Here is a 24,635-nt window from a genome sequence, read left to right on the forward strand (position 1 = left end):
ATGACTTACATACACACATAGTAGCTCTTTGTGTGGCTGATTCTTTTGTTATTTAAATGTGTGACCTAGGTCTTATATGTTTTTAATTAAACAGACAAAACAACAAAAACAGTTAAAATTACAATTTAAGGGCAAAAACTCCAAACGACTTGTCAAAATTAGCGAATATAGATTTTGTCATGCTTATCATTTCTGCAGAGGATACTTTAAACCTTGCTCCTGTAACTTTCAAGACAACAGAAATCCAATGTGATAGATTGAAAACTGTATATTTCAAGAAAAATTACTAAGAAATAAGTCTTTTTTTCTGAAATTTTCAGGGAAGATAGATCTTGTATTGGTGCAACAACTCTTAAACAGGTCACAGATTCTACCTTTCCCTTCACTCTATGCAATCAGATGTAATGAAATAATTTCCTGGCAAAGTAAACACCAACTAATAAGTTTAAAACAATGTAAAACATCCACTCACTGAATCATGCTTACACTTCTAGGATAAGTCCAGAGGATCCTGTTAGGTCAAGGTCACCACCATGCTAAAGGACCTGATAGAAATGTTATCTTCTGACTGTAAGTCTCTACCTGATGCGTTTTACCCAACGTTTGCAGGTTGTATATCTGACAAACCTTTGCACATTGACCTAAAAATCAGCATCAAAAAAGATTTTCCTGTTAAACCTAGCCCAACTATCCGATCATTTCCCAATATTATCATGATTATATTTAAAATAATTAGGCCTTGTATGTCGATAGTGATAGAGATGCATAATTGGCTTTAAAGTTTTCTTGTTGACAATTTCACCTAAGCCTTTTAATGAAGATTGTGTGTAAATGTTAACAAATGATAACAGTCATCAAACAATTACAACAGCCCACAGTGACTCTTAAAAAACAGTGACCAAAAGTTCTTAATTTCTGTGTCATTTGGTCTCTGGTGAAGAGTTGTCTCATTGGCAATTGTACCACATCTTGAGCTATAAAGAAAAGAGACTAGAAAACTTTTGCTATATTTTATAACAATCTTTACTAATATCAACAACTGGATGGATATACGTCAACTATATCATTTAAAAAAATGTATATAAATCGTTATGTACACACACAATAACAATTCTCTTTAAATCAAGCTAGTTAATCATTCTAAAATATATCTTTGAAATAAAAAAAAAGATATTATGAATTTAAAGATAGATGTAGTTTCTGAGAAAAAGGAAATTTTCAGGGTTTTTATTACTTCAATACGTATATATTGAAAAAATTAAAGATAAACAGACTTAGCACAATTTTTTGAGTCAGCAATTGGGATTTCTAAACCTTCAAGATCACCTGAATTTCCCACTGTTTTAATGGGACTCCTATTGTTAGTCTTTAGATTTTCAAGCAGGAAATATTAAGTCATCTTTTCTATTCATATAAGGGATTCAAAAGTACAAAGTAAGGTATGATGTATTCCTTATTTAAAGTTCAATAAGTAATATGTGATGCACAAAGTTACCAATCTAATCATTTCAAATGTTTTGAAAAAATATATTTAACTGATTTTTTTCCGTAAAAAGTAAGCCATTTATAATGAATGAGTGATGTAAGATAAGTCATCAAACAAACAAAACTTTTACCATTAAAAAAATATAACCAACTTAAAAACACTCTAAAAAATAAATGTTCATAAAAAATTTGATAATAATAAAAAATAAAATTATTATTCCCCCAAAAAGTAAATATGTCTGTTTTGCAAATGTTAATCAAAACCCACATGGAAGAGCAAACTCAAAAGATCCTTGAAGTCAAACTTGTTGCAAAATATGTACTAGAGACAAAAACATAAAAAAAATATATTGGGCAGATCTTTAGTGTAGTATAAAGTTTAGGTACATTCAGAACAAATATATCAATTAATAAAGGTTCCCTTAATATTACTCGTTTTACTTTTATTTTTATAAATTCTATATTAATTCTATAAAGTATTGCTAGTGATTTTGACCATCTTACCTTTATGAATTTTGAACCCAAATTATAACTATAAGGCAATCAATCAAAATTATCTTTTTGAAAATACTGTTACAAACAGCATTCTTCAAAGAAATATGAGACAAAACAAAAGTTAGTGTGGATTCAGTATAATTCATTAGATACCAGTTTTCATGTGTTTTTTTGGTACAGATGAACCACAGATTCAAATGTTCAACAAATTTTCAATTTTCCATAGTGTTTGTATGCAGAGATTGACAAAACCACGAAATCAAACATCCATGTAACTCCTAGTTTTCCTCAATCCACGAAAATTGATACCCCCGAAAATAACTGAATCCACAGAAGATCTCTCTGCAGTATAAACACTGCACATCAAGAGAAACTTTATATTTTTCTGCATTTTTCAGCTGAAAAACTGTCCCCCTTCAGATTGGAGACATATCAGAATATAGGATGTAAATGAATGAAAAAGAGATAAGAGAGACAAGTGCAAACTCAGGCATAAAACCAAAGAATGACAAAATCAGATGATACAAACTCAGGCATAAAACCAAAGAATGACAAAATCAGATGATACAAACTCAGGCATAAAACCAAAGAATGACAAAATCAGATGATACAAACTCAGGCATAAAACCAAAGAATGACAAAATCAGATGATACAAACTCAGGCATAAAACCAAAGAATGACAAAATCAGATGATACAAACTCAGGCATAAAACCAAAGAATGACAAAATCAGATGATACAAACTCAGGCATAAAACCAAAGAATGACAAAATCAGATGATTTTTGCACAATTCATAATTAATTTGTTTGTGCAAAATTCAAGAAATCATAAAAAGATTTTACAGCACTAAAGATTAAGACTGAGTAAAAGTCTTGACAAAGATTGTGTCTGGTCCAAATATCAAATTATAATAACAATTATATACATCAATAAATTTTACAACATAAATAAATGTTTGTACATGCTGCCTTTACAAGTTACCATAACAATATACATCAGAAATATCTGTACACTGTACATAACAAAATATGCAGACAAAAATATCTTTGTAAACTACACATAACAAAATAAATATATGAGAAAATCTCTACACATAACAATTTTTTCGGGAAATTTCCTCAAAATATTAATTCAGATCTTTTATTAGAAATATAATCTCACAGGACAGACCATTTCAGCACTTTATTTCAGACTTTTATAATGAGAATTTAAATCAAACTGTGACATGTATTATTTGATGATATGATAATATATTTTTATCTCAATAATTTTTAGATAGCAAACAACTCCATTGTTTAATTTTTTATCAGATCAAAGTTTTTTCCACAACTAAACACATAAAAAAACTAAAATACTACTCCTGTTAAAAATAACACTTAACATATTGGTTTCATATCTAGTATGAAACTAAAGCACTATTAGCTATAACATTTTCATGCTCACTGAGCATTGTTTAGTCAACTGATTTCTGCATTTAAGGTGGTACCTAACACTACAGGGAGATAACTCTGTAAGGTCAGCTAAACATTTTAATTACGTTGTGTTGTAAAAGGAATATTAAGCTTCTCAATGATCAAAATTGGTGTTTGTCAAACTGCTATATTACCAGTGTAATTTTTCTGACAAAAACGGTTGGTTTCAAAATTTTTGAAATTTTTATATTTTTGTTTAAAGGGTTGACAAAATTTTATGAAAATTAAACGAGCCAAATCAATTTTAGTGAAAGTGTTGGGTACCACCTTAAGAAAATGCCTGTATCAAGTCAGGAATAAAACAGTTGTTTTCCATTATTTTGATGTGTTTGAGCTTTTGATTTTGCCATTGTTAAAGTTTTAAATTTTCTTTAAAGTTTGGTACTTTTGTTATTTTACTTTTTTTCATACATTAATTGGTTAACTTCATTATGAATATGTGAAGTAAATTCATGGCTGATGTGACCACAAACTACACTTGACCAAAATTTTAACAAATCTTAAATCAAAACTAAAATCTGATACAGAACTTGGAGAAAGATGGATTATTTAACTGACAGACTAATGGGCCAATGGACACATAGACTGGAATCAGAATTCCTGTCTACTCTCATGGACAGGGCAATAAAAAGCTATCCACAATACAGATGATTGATATCAATTCAAATCTGAAGAAATTGCCTTATCCAAAGAGTTCAGTAATCAAAATAGCATAATTAACAAGATCTGTCAATCCTAAAAATGTTATTATATGATGCCTTTAGCTGCAAGTTCTTCTCTCACTCTGTTCATATAAGTAGAATCTGGATAGCCAAATCTGGAAAAAAATAAAAACATATATAACAAGATGTCACATGGTTAAGTTTGGTGCCATATATTGATGTGATAAGATTATTATCTTAATTTACAGTGCATCAAGATTGGTCGATAAAACTTTACTAGTTTAATGTTCAGTTTCACTATACATTTGAACATGAAGAAGCTCTGACTTTGAAAAATTCTTCATCAATGTGTTAGGGAGAGACAGATAGAAGGACAGAAGGAGGTAAAACATCCTTTCCAATGTGGAAGATGTAAACAAATAGGATGGCAATTTTTTGTAGAATAGGGTTCTCAGTTCCAATAATAGTAAGTACTTGAATACTCAGATAATGCTACAGGAAAAATCTGCTATAAGTGTAAAAAAAAATTAAGGTTTTTTTTTCTTTCTTTATTTGCCATGACATAACTTTTTCCTTCTTAATCCTGAATTTTATGAATGCTATCATTTACTTTGTCAGTCCCTAATCTACAAATCAAAACTAGTTTAATTGAGGATATAACTTACTTGGTTGGTCCACCATCCACATTGGTTTTATGGTAGATACAACTTAATTGGTTGGTCTCCCTTCCATATTGGTTTTTATTGTGGATAAAACTTACTTGGTTTTACCCCCATCCACATTGGTTTTGTGGAAGATGTAACTTACTTGGTTGGTCCCCCATCCACATTGGTTTAATGGTGGATAAAATATACTTGGTTGGTCCCCCATCCATATTAGTTTTATGGTGGATAAAAATTACTTGATTGGTCCCCCTTCCATATCGGTTTTATTGTGGATAAAACATACTCAGTTGGGTCGCCCGTCCACATTGGTTGTATGGTGGATAAAACGTACTTGGTTGGTCATCCGTCCACATTGGTTTTATGGTGGATAAAATATACTTGGTTGGTCCCCCAACCATATTAGTTTATTGGTGGATAAAAATTACTTGATTGGTCCCCCTTCCATATTGGTTTTCTTGTGGATAAAACGTACTCAGTTGGGTCGCCCGTCCACATTGGTTGTATGGTGGATAAAACGTACTTGGTTGGTCATCCGTCCACATTGGTTTTATGGTGGATAAAACTTACTTGGTTGGTCCCTTGTCCACATTGGTTTTATGGTGGATATAACTTTCTTGGTTGGTCCCTTGTCCACATTGGTTTTATGGTGGATATAACTTTCTTGGTTGGTCCCTTGTCCACATTGGTTTTATGGTGGATAAAACTAACTTGGTTGGTCCCTTGTCCACATTAGTTTTATGGTGGATAAAACTAACTTGATTGGTCCCTTGTCCACATTAGTTTTATGGTGGATAAAACTAACTTGGTTGGTTCCTTGTTCACATTGGTTTGATGGTGGATATAACTTACTTGGTTGGTCCCCATCTATATTGTTTTTGTGGTGGATATAACTTACTAGGTTTATTCCCCATCCGCATTGGTTTTGTAGGGATATAGATTACTTGGTTGCTCCCCCATCCACATTGGTTTTGTTGTGGATATAACCTACTTTGGGTGGTCCCTCATCCACATTGGTTTTATGGTGGACAAAACTTACTTGGTTGGTCTTCCTTCCACATTGTTTTTGTGGTGGATAAAACGTACTAGGTTGGTTGCTCGTCCACATTGGTTTTATGATGGATATAACTTACTTGATTGGTCCCAATCCGAATTGGTTTTGTAGGGGATATAGCCTACTTGGTTGGTCCCCCATCCACATTGGTTTTGTGGTGGAAATAACTTACTTGGTTGGTCCCCAATCCACATTGGTTTTGTGGAAGATATATAACTAACTTTGGGTGGTCCCTCATCCACATTGGTTTTATGGTGGACATAACTTACTTGGTTGGTCTTCCTTCCACATTGTTTTTGTGGTGGAAAAAACGTACTTGATTGGTTCCCAATCCACATTGGTTTTGTGGTGGATATAGTTTGGTTGGTCCCCAATCCACATTGGTTTTGTGGTGGATATAACTTACTTGGTTGGTCCCCAATCCACATTGGTTTTGTGTTGGATTTAACTTACTTGGTTGGTCCCCCATCCACATTGGTTTAATGGTGGATAAAATAAACTTGGTTGGTCCCCCATCCATATTGGTTTTATGGTGGATAGAAATTACTTGGTTGGTCCCCCTTCCAAATTGGTTTTATTGTGGATAAAACGTACTTGGTTGGTCGCCTGTCCACATTGGTTTTAAGGTGGGTAATACGTACTTGGTTGGTTCCCAATCCACATAGGTTTTATGGTGGATAAAATGTACTTGGTTGGTCGTCCGTCCACATTGGTTTTATGGTGGATATAACTTTCTTGGTTGGTCCCCCGTATACATTTTTTCTGTAGTGGAAACAACTTACTTGGTAGGTCCCCCATTCATATTATTTTTGTGTTGGATATAATTTACTAGGTTTATTCCCCATCTGCATTGGTTTTCTAGGGATATAGCTTATTCAGTTAGTCCCCAATCCACATTGGTTTTGTGGTGGATATTACCTACTTTGGGTGGTCCCTCATACACATTGGTTTTATGGTGGACATAACTTACTTGGTTGGTCTTCCTTCCACATTGTTTTTGTGGTGGATAAAACGTACTTGGTTGGTCACCCGTCCACATTGGTTTTATGGTGGATATAACTTACTTGGTTGGTCCCCAATCCACATTGGTTTTGTGGTGGATATAGCTTACTTGGTTGGTCCCCAATCCACATTGGTTTTGTGGTGGATATAATATACTTGGTTAGTCCACAATCCACATTGGTTTTGTGTCGGATATAACTTACTTAGTTGGTCCCCAATTCACATTGGTTTTGTGTTGGATATAACTTACTTTATTGGTCCCAAATCCACATTGGTTTTATGGTGGATATAACTTGCTTGGTAAGTCCCCTATCCACATTAGTTTTATGGTGGATAAAACTATCTTGATTGGTCCCTTGTCCACATTAGTTTTATGGTGGATAAAACTAACTTGGTTGGTTCCTTGTTCACATTGGTTTGATGGTGGATATAACTTACTTGGTTGGTCCCCATCTATATTGATTTTGTGGTGGATATAACTTACTAGGTTTATTCCCCATCCGCATTGGTTTTGTAGGGGATATAGATTACTTGGTTGCTCCCCCATCCACATTGGTTTTGTTGTGGATATAACCTACTTTGGGTGGTCCCTCATCCACATTGGTTTTATGGTGGACAAAACTTACTTGGTTGGTCTTCCTTCCACATTGTTTTTGTGGTGGATAAAACGTACTAGGTTGGTTGCTCGTCCACATTGGTTTTATGATGGATATAACTTACTTGATTGGTCCCAATCCGAATTGGTTTTGTAGGGGATATAGCCTACTTGGTTGGTCCCCCATCCACATTGGTTTTGTGGTGGAAATAACTTACTTGGTTGGTCCCCAATCCAAATTGGTTTTGTGGAAGATATATAACTAACTTTGGGTGGTCCCTCATCCACATTGGTTTTATGGTGGACATAACTTACTTGGTTGGTCTTCCTTCCACATTGTTTTTGTGGTGGAAAAAACGTACTTGATTGGTTCCCAATCCACATTGGTTTTGTGGTGGATATAGTTTGGTTGGTCCCCAATCCACATTGGTTTTGTGGTGGATATAACTTACTTGGTTGGTCCCCAATCCACATTGGTTTTGTGTTGGATTTAACTTACTTGGTTGGTCCCCCATCCACATTGGTTTAATGGTGGATAAAATAAACTTGGTTGGTCCCCCATCCATATTGGTTTTATGGTGGATAGAAATTACTTGGTTGGTCCCCCTTCCAAATTGGTTTTATTGTGGATAAAACGTACTTGGTTGGTCGCCTGTCCACATTGGTTTTAAGGTGGGTAATACGTACTTGGTTGGTTCCCAATCCACATAGGTTTTATGGTGGATAAAATGTACTTGGTTGGTCGTCCGTCCACATTGGTTTTATGGTGGATATAACTTTCTTGGTTGGTCCCCCGTATACATTTTTTCTGTAGTGGAAACAACTTACTTGGTAGGTCCCCCATTCATATTATTTTTGTGTTGGATATAATTTACTAGGTTTATTCCCCATCTGCATTGGTTTTGTAGGGATATAGCTTATTCAGTTAGTCCCCAATCCACATTGGTTTTGTGGTGGATATTACCTACTTTGGGTGGTCCCTCATACACATTGGTTTTATGGTGGACATAACTTACTTGGTTGGTCTTCCTTCCACATTGTTTTTGTGGTGGATAAAACGTACTTGGTTGGTCACCCGTCCACATTGGTTTTATGGTGGATATAACTTACTTGGTTGGTCCCCAATCCACATTGGTTTTGTGGTGGATATAGCTTACTTGGTTGGTCCCCAATCCACATTGGTTTTGTGGTGGATATAATATACTTGGTTAGTCCACAATCCACATTGGTTTTGTGTCGGATATAACTTACTTAGTTGGTCCCCAATTCACATTGGTTTTGTGTTGGATATAACTTACTTTATTGGTCCCAAATCCACATTGGTTTTATGGTGGATATAACTTGCTTGGTAAGTCCCCTATCCACATTAGTTTTATGGTGGATAAAACTATCTTGATTGGTCCCTTGTCCACATTAGTTTTATGGTGGATAAAACTAACTTGGTTGGTTCCTTGTTCACATTGGTTTGATGGTGGATATAACTTACTTGGTTGGTCCCCATCTATATTGATTTTGTGGTGGATATAACTTACTAGGTTTATTCCCCATCCGCATTGGTTTTGTAGGGGATATAGATTACTTGGTTGCTCCCCCATCCACATTGGTTTTGTTGTGGATATAACCTACTTTGGGTGGTCCCTCATCCACATTGGTTTTATGGTGGACAAAACTTACTTGGTTGGTCTTCCTTCCACATTGTTTTTGTGGTGGATAAAACGTACTAGGTTGGTTGCTCGTCCACATTGGTTTTATGATGGATATAACTTACTTGATTGGTCCCAATCCGAATTGGTTTTGTAGGGGATATAGCCTACTTGGTTGGTCCCCCATCCACATTGGTTTTGTGGTGGAAATAACTTACTTGGTTGGTCCCCAATCCACATTGGTTTTGTGGAAGATATATAACTAACTTTGGGTGGTCCCTCATCCACATTGGTTTTATGGTGGACATAACTTACTTGGTTGGTCTTCCTTCCACATTGTTTTTGTGGTGGAAAAAACGTACTTGATTGGTTCCCAATCCACATTGGTTTTGTGGTGGATATAGTTTGGTTGGTCCCAAATCCACATTGGTTTTGTGGTGGATATAACTTACTTGGTTGGTCCCCAATCCACATTGGTTTTGTGTTGGATATAACTTACTTGGTTGGTCCCCCATCCACATTGGTTTAATGGTGGATAAAATATACTTGGTTGGTCCCCCATCCATATTGGTTTTATGGTGGATAGAAATTACTTGGTTGGTCCCCCTTCCATATTGGTTTTATTGTGGATAAAACGTACTTGGTTGGTCGCCTGTCCACATTGGTTTTTTGGTGGATAATATGTACTTGGTTGGTTCCCAATCCACATAGGTTTTATGGTGGATAAAATGTACTTGGTTGGTCGTCCGTCCACATTGGTTTTATGGTGGATATAACTTTCTTGGTTGGTCCCCCGTATACATTGGTTCTGTAGTGGATATAACTTACTTGGTAGGTCCCCATTCATATTATTTTTGTGTTGGATATAATTTACTAGGTTTATTCCCCATCTGCATTGGTTTTGTAGGGATATAGCTTATTCAGTTAGTCCCCAATCCACATTGGTTTTGTTGTGGATATAACTTACTTGGTTGGTCCCCAATCCACATTGGTTTTGTGGTGGATATAGCTTACTTGGTTGGTCCCCAATCCACATTGGTTTTGTGGTGGATATAATATACTTGGTTAGTCCCCAATCCACATTGGTTTTGTGTTGGATATAACTTACTTAGTTGGTCCCCAATCCACATTGGTTTTGTGTTGGATATAACTTACTTTATTGGTCCCAAATCCACATTGGTTTTATGGTGGATATAACTTGCTTGCTTAGTCCCCTATCCATATTGGTTTTATGGTGGATATAACTTACTTGGTTGGTCCAAAATCCACATTGATTTTGTGGTGGATATAACTTAGTTGGTTGTTCCCCCATCCACATTGGTTTTATGGTGGATATAACTAAGTTGGTTGGTCACCATCCACATTGGTTTTACTGTTGATATAACTTACCTGGTTGGTCTCCCATTCACATTGGTTTTATGGTGGATATAACTTACTTGGTTGGTCCCCCATCCATATTGGTTTTATGGTGGATGAAAATTACTTGGTTGGTCCCCAATCCACATTGGTTTTGTGTTGGATATAACTTACTTGGTTGGTCCCCCATCCACATTGGTTGTGGTGGATATAACTTACTTGGTTGGTCCCCCATTCACATTGGTTTATGGTGGATATAACTTACTTGGTTGGTCCCCCATCCACATTGGTTTGATGGTGGATGTAACTTAGTTGATTGGTCCCCCATCCATATTGTTTTTAAGGTGGATATAACTTACTAGGTTTATTCCCAATCCGCATTGGTTTTGTAGGGGATATAGCTTACTTGGTTGGTCCCCCATCCACATTGGTTTTGTGGTGAATATAACCTACTTTGGGTGGTCCCTCATCTACATTGGTTTTATGGTGGACATAACTTACTTGATTGGTCTTCCTTCCACATTGTTTTTGTGGTGGATAAAACGTACTTGGTTGGTCGCCCGTCCACATTGGTTTTATGGTGGATATAATTTACTTGGTTGGTCCCCATTCCACATTGGTTTTGAGGTGGGTATAACTTACTTGATTGGTCCCCAATCCACATTGGTTTTGTGGTAGATATAACTTACTTGGTTGGTACCCCATCTACACTGGTTTTGTGGTGGATACAACTTACTTGGTTGGTCACCCATCCACATTGGTTTTGTGTTGGATATAACTTACTTGGTTGGTCCCCCCATCCACATTGGTTTTATGGTGGGAATAACTTACTTGGTTTGTCCCCATCCACATTGGTTTAGTGGTGGATATAACTTAGTTGATTGTGCCCCCATTCACATTGGTTTTATGGTGGATATACATGATATAACTTATTTGGTTGGTACCCCATCCACATTGGTTTTATGGTGGATATAACTTACTTGGTTGGTCCCACCATCCACATTGATTTTGTGTTGGATATAACTTACTTGATTGGTCCCCAATCCACATTGGTTTTGTGGTAGATATAACTTACTTGGTTGGTACCCCATCTACACTGGTTTTGTGGTGGATACAACTTACTTGGTTGGTCACCCATCCACATTGGTTTTATGGTGGATATAACTTATTTGGTTGGTACCCCATCCACATTGGTTTTATGGTGGATATAACTTACTTGGTTGGTCCCACCATCCACATTTGTTTTGTGTTGGATATAACTTACTTGGTTGGTCCCCTATCCACACAGTTTGTATGGTGGATATAACTTACTTGATTGGTCCCTCATCCACATTGGTTTTATTGTGGATATAACTTACTTGGTTGGTCCCACCATCCACATTGGTTTTGTGTTGGATATAACTTATTTGGTTGGTCCCCTATCCACACAGTTTGTTTGGTGGATATAACTTACTTGATTGGTCCCTTATCCACATTGGTTTTATTGTGGATATAACTTACTTGGTTGGTCCCCCATCAACATTGGTTTTGTGGTGGATATAACTTACTTGGTTGACACCCCCGCCCAACATCTACATTGGTTTTTTGTTGAATATAACTTACTTGGTTGGTCCCCTATCCACACAGTTTGTATGGTGGATATAACTTACTTGATTGGTCCCCTATCCACACAGTTTGTATGGTGGATATAACTTACTTGGTTGGTCCCCCATTCACACAGTTTGTATGGTAGATATAACTTACTTGATTGGTTCCCCATCCACACAGATTGTAGGGTGGATATAACTTACTTGGGTGGTCCCCCATTCACAGTTTGTATGGTGGATATAACTTACTTGGTTGGTCCCCCATTCACACAGTTTGTATGGTGGATATAACTTACTTGGTTGGTCCCCTATCCACACAGTTTGTATGGTGGATATAACTTACTTGATTGGTCCCCCATCCACACAGTTTGTATGGTGAATATAACTTACTTGATTGGTCCCCCATCCACACAGATTGTATGGTGCAAATAACTTACTTGATTGGTCCCCCATCCACACAGTTTGTATGGTGGATATAACTTACTTGATTGGTCCCCCATCCACACAAATTGTATGGTGGAAATAACTTACTCTAGGTGCCCAATCCTCATTGGTTTTAAGCTTGATATAACTTACTTGGTTGGTCCCCCGTCCACACTGGTTTTGTGGTGGATATCATTCCAAGTTAGGACATCTTCCTTCCCTGTTGTCCGTGATGCTCCGATGGTGAAGATCAACTTGTTATCAAAAGCTCTCTTTAGAAGTTTGTAGACCTGCTTTCCCTCACTGTTATTCGGTAAATAAGCCGTCCTCTTTAAAGCTTTGTATCTTCTCCCTGGAGTTGGATGATTTCTCTTGAAAAAAAAGAAACTTTGATGTGCCAAGAAGTTAGATTAATGACAATAAATTTAAAAACATTGACAAATTGATACACATTGATCTATTTTCCTTGCAGTAGAATTACATGTATATGAGAATTGTCACTGTAGGATAGTTTATAGACTGGGGGTTTGGGTCATTGTCATGTTCTACAGATTTCATTCTAATATTAAAATATATAGTATAACCTATTCAAGTATGGTTCAATGTCCTAAATAATGATGTCACATACATGTATGATAGGTTTTTTTTTTGTTACATAGGAAAAAGTTGTGTAGTGCTTTCAAGTTTTGGTGGCTTCATACCATAAAATGTTGAAAGCAATATCATACTTTGAATGAACATCTGGGAGACACTTATACCTTACATAAACACTTACTGTAACTAATTAAGGCAGCTTTAAAGACTTAATTATCCAATAGTTGGAAAACTTCTACTGCAACCTTTTTACTTACTTAAGAATTCAACTCAAGACTAATTCAAACCTAACACAGCTGTTGTATATCAACTAAGCACTCTGATTTCTTCATCATTTGGCTTGGGTCTGGAAATAACTGTTTAAAAGTGACAAATGTGATTCAAATATAAACCTTACCATTTGTACCCCTGCTGGAACATCATACTGTATAACAATGGCTCCATCACAATCCTCATAACCTGGTATCTTCAACAATCTGTCTATCTTATATGTCATTGAGGCTAATGGTTGATCTCCTCTGACAATCCCATACAGAGTACCACAGGTCGGACAAACAGGTTTACCACTAGCAAAATGTCTGTCGACACACTTCTGACAGAATGAATGGCCACACTTGTCCAGAGTTTTGGGATTTTTCATTCTCTCATAACAGATAGGGCATTCTTCAATGTGATTTTGATAAACTAAATGTGCTGGGAGACTAGCTGTTCCATCAAAGTCTCCATTCATTCTTAAATCACTTGTTAACTTGTAATCACTGTTCTGTCCATTTTCATCGGTCCTTGACCTTGAGGATTTGATTTTACTTGGTGCTGTCTTTGGTCTCAGTGAGGAGGGGTTGGTCAGAGTTTGTTTTAGAACTGGAGACTTCCCTGGGGATTTAGAACCAATACCAGATGTCTTACTATTGGTCATTCTTGGGGAAGAAAACTTTGGCACTGCAGAAGAATTAACATTACTGGGATTATAAACTGTTGTTTTCAACTCATGTCTGTCTGATTTAGATCTTGGAGTCCGATCCAGTGATGAACTTCGTCGTAAACTCTTTCCCTGGACAGGCAGGGTCTGAGGGCCCCAATCGTCTGTATGAGAGTAGTACCTTGGAGTACTTATATCCACCTTCTCCTTCAGTTCTAGGCACTTGACCTTTGCTGTCTGGACAGCCTTTGGTACTCCTCCTTCCAGAAGAGAATGTATGATAACTATTGTTGTAACCACAGCATCTTCATCGTTGTTTACCATGTGAATTTCTCTCAAGTTTTGCCTCAGATTTGACTTGCTCTTGTCATAATATAACAAAACTGCATCTAAAAAGCACTGAACTGAGGTATCCAAAGGGGCACCAAATATACCTAAAAATATATACTAAATATTTAGTATTTATAAAGGTATAAAATGTACCTTAATACAATATTAAACAACATGCCATATTTTAAAACACTTAAAGAACTAAGAAAATATATAAACAGTATCCAAAGAGGCAGCAAACATGTTGTTTGGCTATTGTTGTTGTCGGGTAGCTGTTTCATCCACACATAACCTGTTTCTTCTTTAATAACACTAAAAAATCATATAAAAATAATTACATCTACAGAAACTAAAAGAAATTGTATTGGTCATATCTCTTGTGTGGTAAGTTTTTTTCTGATCCCAAGTGTTAACCTTCTATACATGTTTTGAATGCATTATGAATAATGCACTTTTTCCAGTGCACACTTTTACAACAGCTAACAATACTATTGATATTATACTTTTGTGTTTGTATGTACTTACCTGAGCTTATACAAGGGACGCTGACAGATGATATCTTTAATTTTGAATCAGCATACTCAAAACAATTCATATAAGTCTGTATCAATTCATAAGTACATCTTTCTTGCCTTTGTTCCAGCCAGATTGGGCCAACAGCATGTAGAATATGACGGACCTTCAATCGACCTCCAGCACTTGTGTGCATCACCTGTGACGTACCCATATTCCCATGATTTCTAATGAACTCTTCACACTCTGTGTCCAAACGATAACCAGCAGCTTTAGAGATGGCCCCTGCAACACCAGCACCATTAAACAAACTCCCATTTGCTGCATTCACTAATCCATCTGTTTCAACTGCAGTTATGTTTTGGAGAGTCACAACAACTTTAAGATTTCCTACAGTAAATTCTTGGTAAGATGATAGAGAAAAATCAGTAGAAAACATGGACTGGTTCCCGGTTGGTTTCTCCTCAGGAAAAGTTCTATGTGGACTGGTAGCAGAGAATTCTCTAAATGTGTCATTGGCCTGTCGAGACCTTTCACTATCAGATGACCCTTTTGAACTTTTAAATAGCCTCTGAACTTCATCTTCATCAGTGTCATCTGATATGTCACCGATGTTGGTTATCTGAATTTTTGGCTCAGTAACTTGGTATGTCTCACTACCAAGTAAAGTTATTGAATCAGACGGATGCACATTCCTATAGTCAGGATTTGAGCTCAATGACTTTTTTTGTTGTGATTGGGTTCTATCGCTCTTTTTCAATGTACCAGATAAATCAGGTTCCAACTGGTCAAAACAGGAAAATTTTGGAATAGTACTATCATTATCAGTATGGTTTGGCTGAGTAATGGAGACAGTCTTTGGTCGTACCTGAGGATCAGTATGACTGGAGTCATAATGTGACGATAAATAACTTGGCATATTGTCAACTTCCTTTAAGACTGATTCCTTCCCGTGGGAAGATGTTGGTCTCCTGTTGGCAGATTCCTCTACAAATCTAGCTGTAGATCTTTTCTGATAACCATGAGATGTATAAGGGTCAGAATCAAGGTCAGCAAAAGGAATCTCTTGTGACACATTTCTTGTCATTTTCCCAGGTGTCCGTTCTCTAAACTTGTGAGACAGAGAATCATGACTTACAGTAAAACTAGACTCTCCAGCATCGTTATCTTCATCTGTCCTCAATTTTGACCTTTCTCTGTCTCCATCCTTAGATTCTTGCCTTTGGTAGATTTTAGAGTGGATTTTACGTTGTGTTTTAAGGGAATGGTTAATAGCATTCCATGCCAGTTCAATTTGAAAAATGTTTCCTGTCAGCACTAAACAGTGATCTTCAGGATTTTCTTCCAATTGAACTTCGATGACATATTCTAAACGATCTTTGATTCTATTTGATACTGCTACTAAAGATGATATTTCTGGGTTGAGTTTGGCTGATATTTCTGAGAATATCTGTAAAATTATAGTTAAATGTATTTATTCTACCTTGCTATTACATAACATAACTTTGGTAAGGTAGGGGTTTAACAACTGACATTGAAAATCACTTATATCATTAAAATATTAACCCATGTTCTATGTTGAAGAAGTGTCTAAAAACATGTTGATATTTTGCTCTATAGTGGATTATTGCGAAATTAAGAATCATACTACATCCACTTATTTTATACCCCCAAAAAATTTGTTTTTACTCTTTCATGCTTGATTCTATTACTTTTTCATGCTTGATTTGATTACTTTTTCATGCTTGATTTTAGCATCTATAAAACAATGTGACTTTTAAATGCAGAACAGCATATAAAGTTCCTTAGTATTGGGTTTTGTCAACTGCTCTTAAGGGATTTTTTGTCATACATCCCTTCATTTAATCAACATACTGCGGGTTCATTATTATTCATTTGATACCAATTTTCTTGGACTTAGTGGGTTCAGGTGAACCTGGAAATTAAATGTTCAATGAATAACAAATTTTGTATAGGATTGTATGCAGACCTTGGCAAAACCATGAAATTAAATATCCACTAAAATGTAAGAATTCTTTAAACCATGAAAATTGGTACCCACGAAAATAAATGAATCCACAGTATAAATTATTTACCATTTGTTCTGTTCTGACAACATGTACATCATGTCCATCAATGTTGTGATCTCTGGATAGGAGTAAGTCAACAACTGAATTATAAACAGATACACATGTAGATTGACAAAAGTAAGTAAACTGATATTACATTCATATTACATATACATGTAGTCTTAACTTGCATCATATACATTTACATATTCTAAAGTGGAATTATATACATTTGTTTTGTACTTAGTATGCTAAACTGGCAAAACATACATGTATTTTTGTTAACTGGCATAATGTCCATGTATTTTTGTTAACTGGCATAATGTCCATGTATTTTTGTTAACTGGCATAATGTCCATGTATTTTTGTTAACTGGCATAATGTCCATGTATTTTTGTTAACTGGCATAATGTCCATGTATTTTTGTTAACTGGCAGTCTGGCATAGCATACATAGTCATGTATTTTTCTTAAAACTGGCATAATTAACATACATGTTTATTTTTCAGACACAGTGAGAAATAAATAGAACATTGTTGCTAAAAAAAAATCTTAATTTGCAAAAATATATATAAATGTTTAAATCAATTATTTAGGGCAAGTGACATTGGTCCTTAATTGCAATTATAAATCCCTTTTATTTGTTTGTTTTTTTTTAAATTGTATTTCAATTTCCTCCTTTTTAAGAGATTTGTAGTAACAGACCTTTTTATTATCATGATTATGATAATATATAAAATCAGGTAAAAACAAATTACCTTCTTGATTTCGAAAAAATATGACTGCATCATTGTTGAGTAAAGGGAAGTAAATCTTTTCTATTTTTCCACCAGCATGTTTAGAATTGCTAAAGTATATCTTTAGGTCTTCAACATCTAGGTCACGAGAAATCTGTGAAACTCTTACTCCTGCCATAGCACATTACTTATCATAGCATGCTAAAGCTGAAAAAATCAAGACATAGTATTATTGTATTATACAAGGCTGTTTTTAACTTTTTGTCTTTTCCTGTGTTTTGAGACAGTTTAGCAAGATTTAATGAAGATTCTATCTACCAGTTTGAGATCAACAGGCAAGTGAATTCAGTATAGTCCTGAGTTTTAATTTGAGACAGGAAATTAAAGTTTTGGTAATATAAGATTTAGTATAAACCTTTTCTGTGTTGTAGTCAAGATAAGAAAAACAATGCAAGTTTTCTTGTTTTTCTAATATAGAACCAATGATAGCTGTCTTCTGATGGTCATGCAATCATTAACAAATTTTCATATAAAGACATCAACTTTGACTCACCAAATAAATTGAGATATATATTTGAGAAATAAACATTATCATGATTATAATACATTATAAGTAAGTTATCAGAATTCCTAAATATTGCAAATTTCATATTGACATTTGTAATATTATAACTAAGTCCTTAGATTATGTGATTTTTCCATATTGTTTTTAATACAATGTATTTTCATTAACATGATTAAGAAAGCATGTTGTATTATAAATAATTTTTTTTTTAGGTAAAGATTGAATAGAAACTGGCAGACATGAACGATTTATCAATGTATGTGGTAAATATGAAATATTACCTTGACATGAGAGGATATGTTTATATTGTAATTCAAATTCTATTGAAAATAAAATGCACTTTCTTCTGGAATGCCTTCTTTACAATAACCTCAGAAGAGATATGACCAATTATATAAAAAAAATACCCCAGTTTGGTAATTTAATCAGAAATGATCTTTTTATATGGATAATAAGTAGTTAAGATAGCAGTTTTTTATCTATTTTATGTGCATACCTTGCTAAAGGCCTGCAACTTAGAACATCAGAAAATTAGTAAACTACTCTAATAGACAGCAAAATTATCTCCCCTTGACCACTGATCCTTTCCTCATGCATTGAACTATTATCTTATGTTTCTTTAATCACTCTGTAATGTTAAGTCACATAGTTATTAATGTTATGCTCTTAATGGGCCCTTTAATTTGGAAAAATTATAGAATTCAATAATTTACAAATGATTTAAAGAGGAAAAAATGAAGTTTGCTGGTTATTGAATTTATAAAACTCATAATCCTAAAGTGTATATATAATAGATATAAAATACATATAGCAAGATGTTGTATGATAATGAGTGCCAACTGAGACTACTAGGTTATATATACCCTAGTAGTCTCAGGTTTCAATACACCTTATTGCTATTTGTCCGCCACTACTGGATATCACACAGGTTCCCGTAAAATTTTAACGTCATAAGACAAAATATCTGACGCCACAATGGAAAAGTGATTGTTGTATGCACCAAAAGTTCAAGCGGCTAGGTCAGCCCGGATTATCAATAACATATAAGGCACAAAATGTGCACCATAATTCAGTTACCTTGTTTTGTAACCCCCATTGACATAATGGTTACATTGGTTACATTGGTTACACTCATACAAACTATCATAAATCATCATATTCAGAAATTCTCAAATCCTGGTACATTTGTAACCTCCATTGACCTAATGGTTACATTGGTTACACTGGTTACACACATGCAAGAATCTCTTTTAGCCATCTTGTTACCATGGCAACCCCATTATTCATGGCTGTGAGGTTACATAAGTTATTTAGGTTACAATGATTTAGGGTTACAATGGTTACATGCATGGAGAATCAGGTTACAATGGTTACATGTATAGGGAATCAGGTTACAATGGTTACATGCATAGGGAAGTCGGGTTACAATGGTTACATACATGGGAAAGTCGGGTTACAATGGTTACATACATGGAGAATTTTGTTACAATGGTTACATGCATGGAGAAATAGGTTACAATGGTTACATGTATGGGAAAATCAGGTTACAATGGTTACATGCATGGAGAATCGGGTTACAATGGTTACATACATGGGGAATCGGGTTACAATGGTTACATACATGGAGAATTTGGTTACAATGGTTACATGCATGGAGAATTTTGTTACAATGGTTACATGCATGGAGAAATAGGTTACAATGGTTACATGAGAAATAGGTTACAATGGTTACATGTATGGGAAAATCAGGTTACAATGGTTACATGCATGGAGAATCAGGTTACAATGGTTACATACGTGGGGAATCGGGTTACAATGGTTACATACATGGAGAATTTGGTTACAATGGTTACATGCATGGAGAAATAGGTTGCAATGGTTACATGTATGGGAAAATCAGTTTACAATTGTTACATGCATGGAGAATCAGGTTACAATGGTTACATACATGGGGAATCGGGTTACAATGGTTACATACATGGAGAAATAGGTTACAATGGTTACATGTATGGGAAAATCAGGTTGCAATGGTTACATGCATGGAGAATCAGGTTACAATGGTTACATACATGGGGAATCGGGTTACAATGGTTACATATATGGAGAATTTGGTTACAATGGTTACATGCATGGAGAAATAGGTTACAATGGTTACATGCATGGAGAAATAGGTTACAATGGTTACATGTATGGGAAAATCAGGTTACAATGGTTACATGCATGGAGAATCAGGTTACAATGGTTACATACATGGGGAATCGGGTTACAATGGTTACATACTTGGAGAATTTTGTTACAATGGTTACATGCATGGAGAAATAGGTTACAATGGTTACATGTATGGGAAAATCAGTTTACAATGGTTACATGCATGGAGAATCAGGTTACAATGGTTACATACATGGGGAATCGGGTTACAATGGTTACATACATGGAGAATTTGGTTACAATGGTTACATACATGGAGAAATAGGTTACAATGGTTACATGTATGGGAAAATCAGGTTGCAATGGTTACATGCATGGAGAAATAGGTTACAATGGTTACATGTATGGGAAAATCAGGTTACAATGGTTACATGCATGGAGAATCAGGTTACAATGGTTACATACATGGGGAATCGGGTTACAATGGTTACATACTTGGAGAATTTTGTTACAATGGTTACATGCATGGAGAAATAGGTTACAATGGTTACATGTATGGGAAAATCAGTTTACAATGGTTACATGCATGGAGAATCAGGTTACAATGGTTACATACATGGGGAATCGGGTTACAATGGTTACATACATGGAGAATTTGGTTACAATGGTTACATACATGGAGAAATAGGTTACAATGGTTACATGTATGGGAAAATCAGGTTGCAATGGTTACATGCATGGAGAATCAAGTTACAATGGTTACATACATGGGAAAGTCGGGTTACAATGGTTACATGCATGGAGAATCAGGTTACAATGGTTACATACATGCCTGGGGAATCAGGTTACAATGGTTACATTAATTAGGAAGTCAGGTTACAATGGTTAAAATACTTGTGACTTTATCTTTTTATCGGTGGCTATAAAACTATGTCCACCATGATGGCCTTATGTGTCCATCATTATACTCCCTGTTGCTAATTAATACACAAGGTATTAATCAAAAACTAGTCAAGGATAAAGGAAATCATGACTGCATTGAAGTGTTAAAATTACATAACCTACAGGTAAAGTGTCTCAGGTAAAATATGTGTTTGTCAAATTTAATTACTGTGATTATGACCAGAAAATTCTAAAAATAAAATGAAATAATACAACTAGTTGAACCAGAGACATATAAAACACATATAGCCTTATAACATTTTTTTTTTAAATGTCTTGTGACTTTGTTTTGATGTTAATTTTTTTTTTTAACTTCTATCAATTTATGTTATTTTTTACAAGTACTTTTTGACAACTGAAGATTAAATGAATGTCATCTTCATATATAATGCAAACTTTCACAATACCTGTCTTTTTCTATTGAAAAGGTGTTTCCAAAATCAATTTTCTAAATTCAAAATTGTTTATACTAAGAGAGACGGATCTGCATTTAACATTGTTTAACAAATGTTTAAGATAATATCTTTAGGACTTATTTTAAATATAATTTAGGCAATTCATTATTTCTCTATTGAATAAATATATTCAACATATATTTATTACAGCAAAATTTGATAATATTTTGTATTGTCATATATCTGAGACTACTAGACAAGTATCTTTAAATAGTCTAATTCATTCAAGTCCCTGCAGTTATTAAAATGTATTAACTTTATCTAAAACGTCTGGTTTTAAGTGAAATATTCTTGGCAAATGTATAAAGATTATATGAATGTAGGACAGAGAGTCACAGCTCAAAATTTCACGGACAAAAAAATCACAGGACAAAAAGTCACAATTCAGTTTTGAGATTATTTTTCTTTGAATAAGAAAACACTTCAAAAAAAAAATTTGTATTTGCCTTGAAGTTTAATATATGAAGCAACTTTGTAATTAAAATGTATTTAAGAAATGTCATTAATAATTATCAAATAATTGTTTATATGAAAAAAAAATGCCAAAGTGACTTGGTACTTAAATTGGTTCATTTTGCCAATAAATATATCCTTTGCATGTTTAAAATTTAATACATTTTCATTATCAATGTATCATGCCAGTCCAGCAGTTTCGACAATATAATACACAGAGAAAAAAAAATGATTTTATTAATAGACCATAAAAATGTCACAATCTATAGACATGGTAGAAGTGTATTTATTTTTTCTAAAGACAAATTTTGGTTATTAACTGACAGATATTAGCTTGAAACTGACGATAACATACTTGATTTTCAATTGTTTTAAAAAGCAAGAAAATTTTTCATTAACTAGTTTCTTTTCATAATACATTTAAGATTCACTTTATTCTGAGAGCTAAGAAAATTTTTCAATATGATAAAAAAAAAATAATGAGCGATAACAAAAATTAATGAGCATTTATACAAATTTGATATTCCACCACAATATCTATGTACTGTTTAAACTGTTTATTCAAAATACACTCAGACACAGATTTCCTGCATAACAGGAGCGACAAAGAATGTAGGACAGAAAGTCACAGGACAAAAAGTAATAGACAAAAAGTCACGGACAATAAGTGACAGGACAAAAAGTCACAATTATTTTTTTCTGGCTATTTTCTTTGAACAAAAAATGCTTATTTCTACAAAAATATTTTGGTATTTTTTTTAACTACTGTATATAAACCAACTTTGTAAACAAAATTTATCAAAAAAATATCAAAGATGATTAAATAATTGTTAAAAAAAACAAAATGTGAAAGTGGCTTCATTGTGGCAATAAATATATCCTTTGCATGATTTTTATTAAATAAATAATCCTTTTTCAAGTATAATGACACATTTCCTAAACTTTAATATGAATATATGAATTAAAAAGTGAATACATCACTTACATATTCAAACAATTGGCAACAAATTATTTGTGACCTTTTGTCATGTGACTTGTTGTCCTATCTTTGTGACTTGTTGTCCTGTGACATTTTGTTCTGTGACTTTCTGTCCGTTTACTGAGACAAATACACATAAATTTACAAATAACATAGATAGCGAAATGAGTAGAATACATAAAATGAAACAGTAAATATATTTTTTTAACAAAACAAAATATATACTAAATCTTTTGACCAGATCGCAAAATGTCTGTGCAATCTGTAAAGTTTAAATAACCATGTGATCAATATATTTAGATATGTGCATTAGGTTGGTGACAAAGTCCTAGTAATATTCCTTATTATTCCCCAAACTCAAACTAATTACTGATATATACAATCTTTGTTGACAGCTAGAAGTCTCTTATTCATCAAATTTGTCTGAAATTTACTGAAATAATTTAACACAATTAAATCTTTAACAAAAATTGAGGAATACTTTGTTTATTTAATTCATTTGTTATAATAGTTTAATATTGTTTTAGTTTTTTTATTATTTAGTTTATGCCTCATTTGTTGTTTTTATTTTGACTTGGGATATCGTAACTGTTACAACTATCCTAAGACCCCAAAATTCAAACATATCTTATCTTAGAAGACTTTCTTAAGACTAATTAAGATGTGTCTTAAGACCAATACATGTATACCATGTATACAGGTTGAAAACATATATATGAAACCACAGCACAGGGAATCTGATGTTTTAGCGCCAAAGAAGAAGCCTTTTAAGCACCAGATGTTTAACCCATTTTAGTGAAAATTAAAAATGTCAATGACCATTTTAGAGAAATATTTTAACCCATTCTAATAAATAATGTATGATCAATAAAAAACTTGAATAGACTCAAGACAGCACTATAAAACATATCTTGTCCATTAAAATACAGCACTAATAGTCTAAAAGATTAATTCAAATGTTAAAAGTCTGTTCTAGTCTGTAATTTATATTCCAGATTAAATACAGCACTAAAAGTCTAAAAGGTTAAATCAAATGTTTAAAGTCTGTTCTACCCTGATATTTATATATCCTATGAGAAAGTACATAATGGGCTCTGCATGAATATACTCCCTGTACAATACTATTCATAGAATTGCATACGGAACTGTTCTTTCTCTTTATCTTGTCTAGAATGTGGTGCACATTCCTGTATACTTTGTAATTTTAAATATGTTGTTGTTTGAAATTTAATAATAGTATCAAGGAAAATGTAAATAGCTGGGTGACAACTATAAAATTGCTCATTATAATGGGCATGGAAAGACTCTGGACCATTAATTGGTTGCTTTGAATTACACTGCCCAAAGCTTAAGTGGGAATATAGAATCTTCAGTTCTTCCCAGTTTCTTCTAAGAGATAATCTGCGAATTCGATACATCTCTTATTGTATTTCCATGATGAACATATAAACAACTTAAACATTAAACCAGTATAAATTATTGTTCATGGTTATAGT

The 24,635-nt window shown here is 34.2% G+C and overlaps 1 protein-coding gene across 3 annotated transcripts in view; it reads right to left on the bottom strand.

Annotated features, from left to right (window-relative positions):
• Window positions 1–996: 996 nt before the first annotated feature.
• The window catches only part of LOC143073427 (uncharacterized), a 31,341-nt gene continuing 7,702 nt past the window's right edge, over window positions 997–24,635 (bottom strand). For 2 of the 3 annotated variants that reach the window (XM_076248971.1, XM_076248972.1), the window contains exons 2-7: window positions 17,619–17,804; window positions 16,889–16,962; window positions 14,805–16,242; window positions 13,428–14,383; window positions 12,590–12,807; window positions 997–4,270 (exon numbers count right to left, since the gene is read on the bottom strand). In XM_076248971.1, coding sequence (XP_076105086.1) covers window positions 4,201–4,270; window positions 12,590–12,807; window positions 13,428–14,383; window positions 14,805–16,242; window positions 16,889–16,962; window positions 17,619–17,775 — 2,913 coding nt within the window. In that variant the 5' untranslated portion in view covers window positions 17,776–17,804 and the 3' untranslated portion in view covers window positions 997–4,200. Of the gene's footprint in view, window positions 4,271–12,589; window positions 12,808–13,427; window positions 14,384–14,804; window positions 16,243–16,888; window positions 16,963–17,618; window positions 17,805–18,658; window positions 18,810–24,635 lie in introns of those variants that run through there. The other variant, XM_076248973.1, reaches the window with a different exon arrangement.

The sequence above is a fragment of the Mytilus galloprovincialis genome, chromosome 4 (assembly GCF_965363235.1).
Source record: "Mytilus galloprovincialis chromosome 4, xbMytGall1.hap1.1, whole genome shotgun sequence".
Classification (NCBI taxonomy): Eukaryota; Metazoa; Mollusca; class Bivalvia; order Mytilida; family Mytilidae; genus Mytilus; species Mytilus galloprovincialis.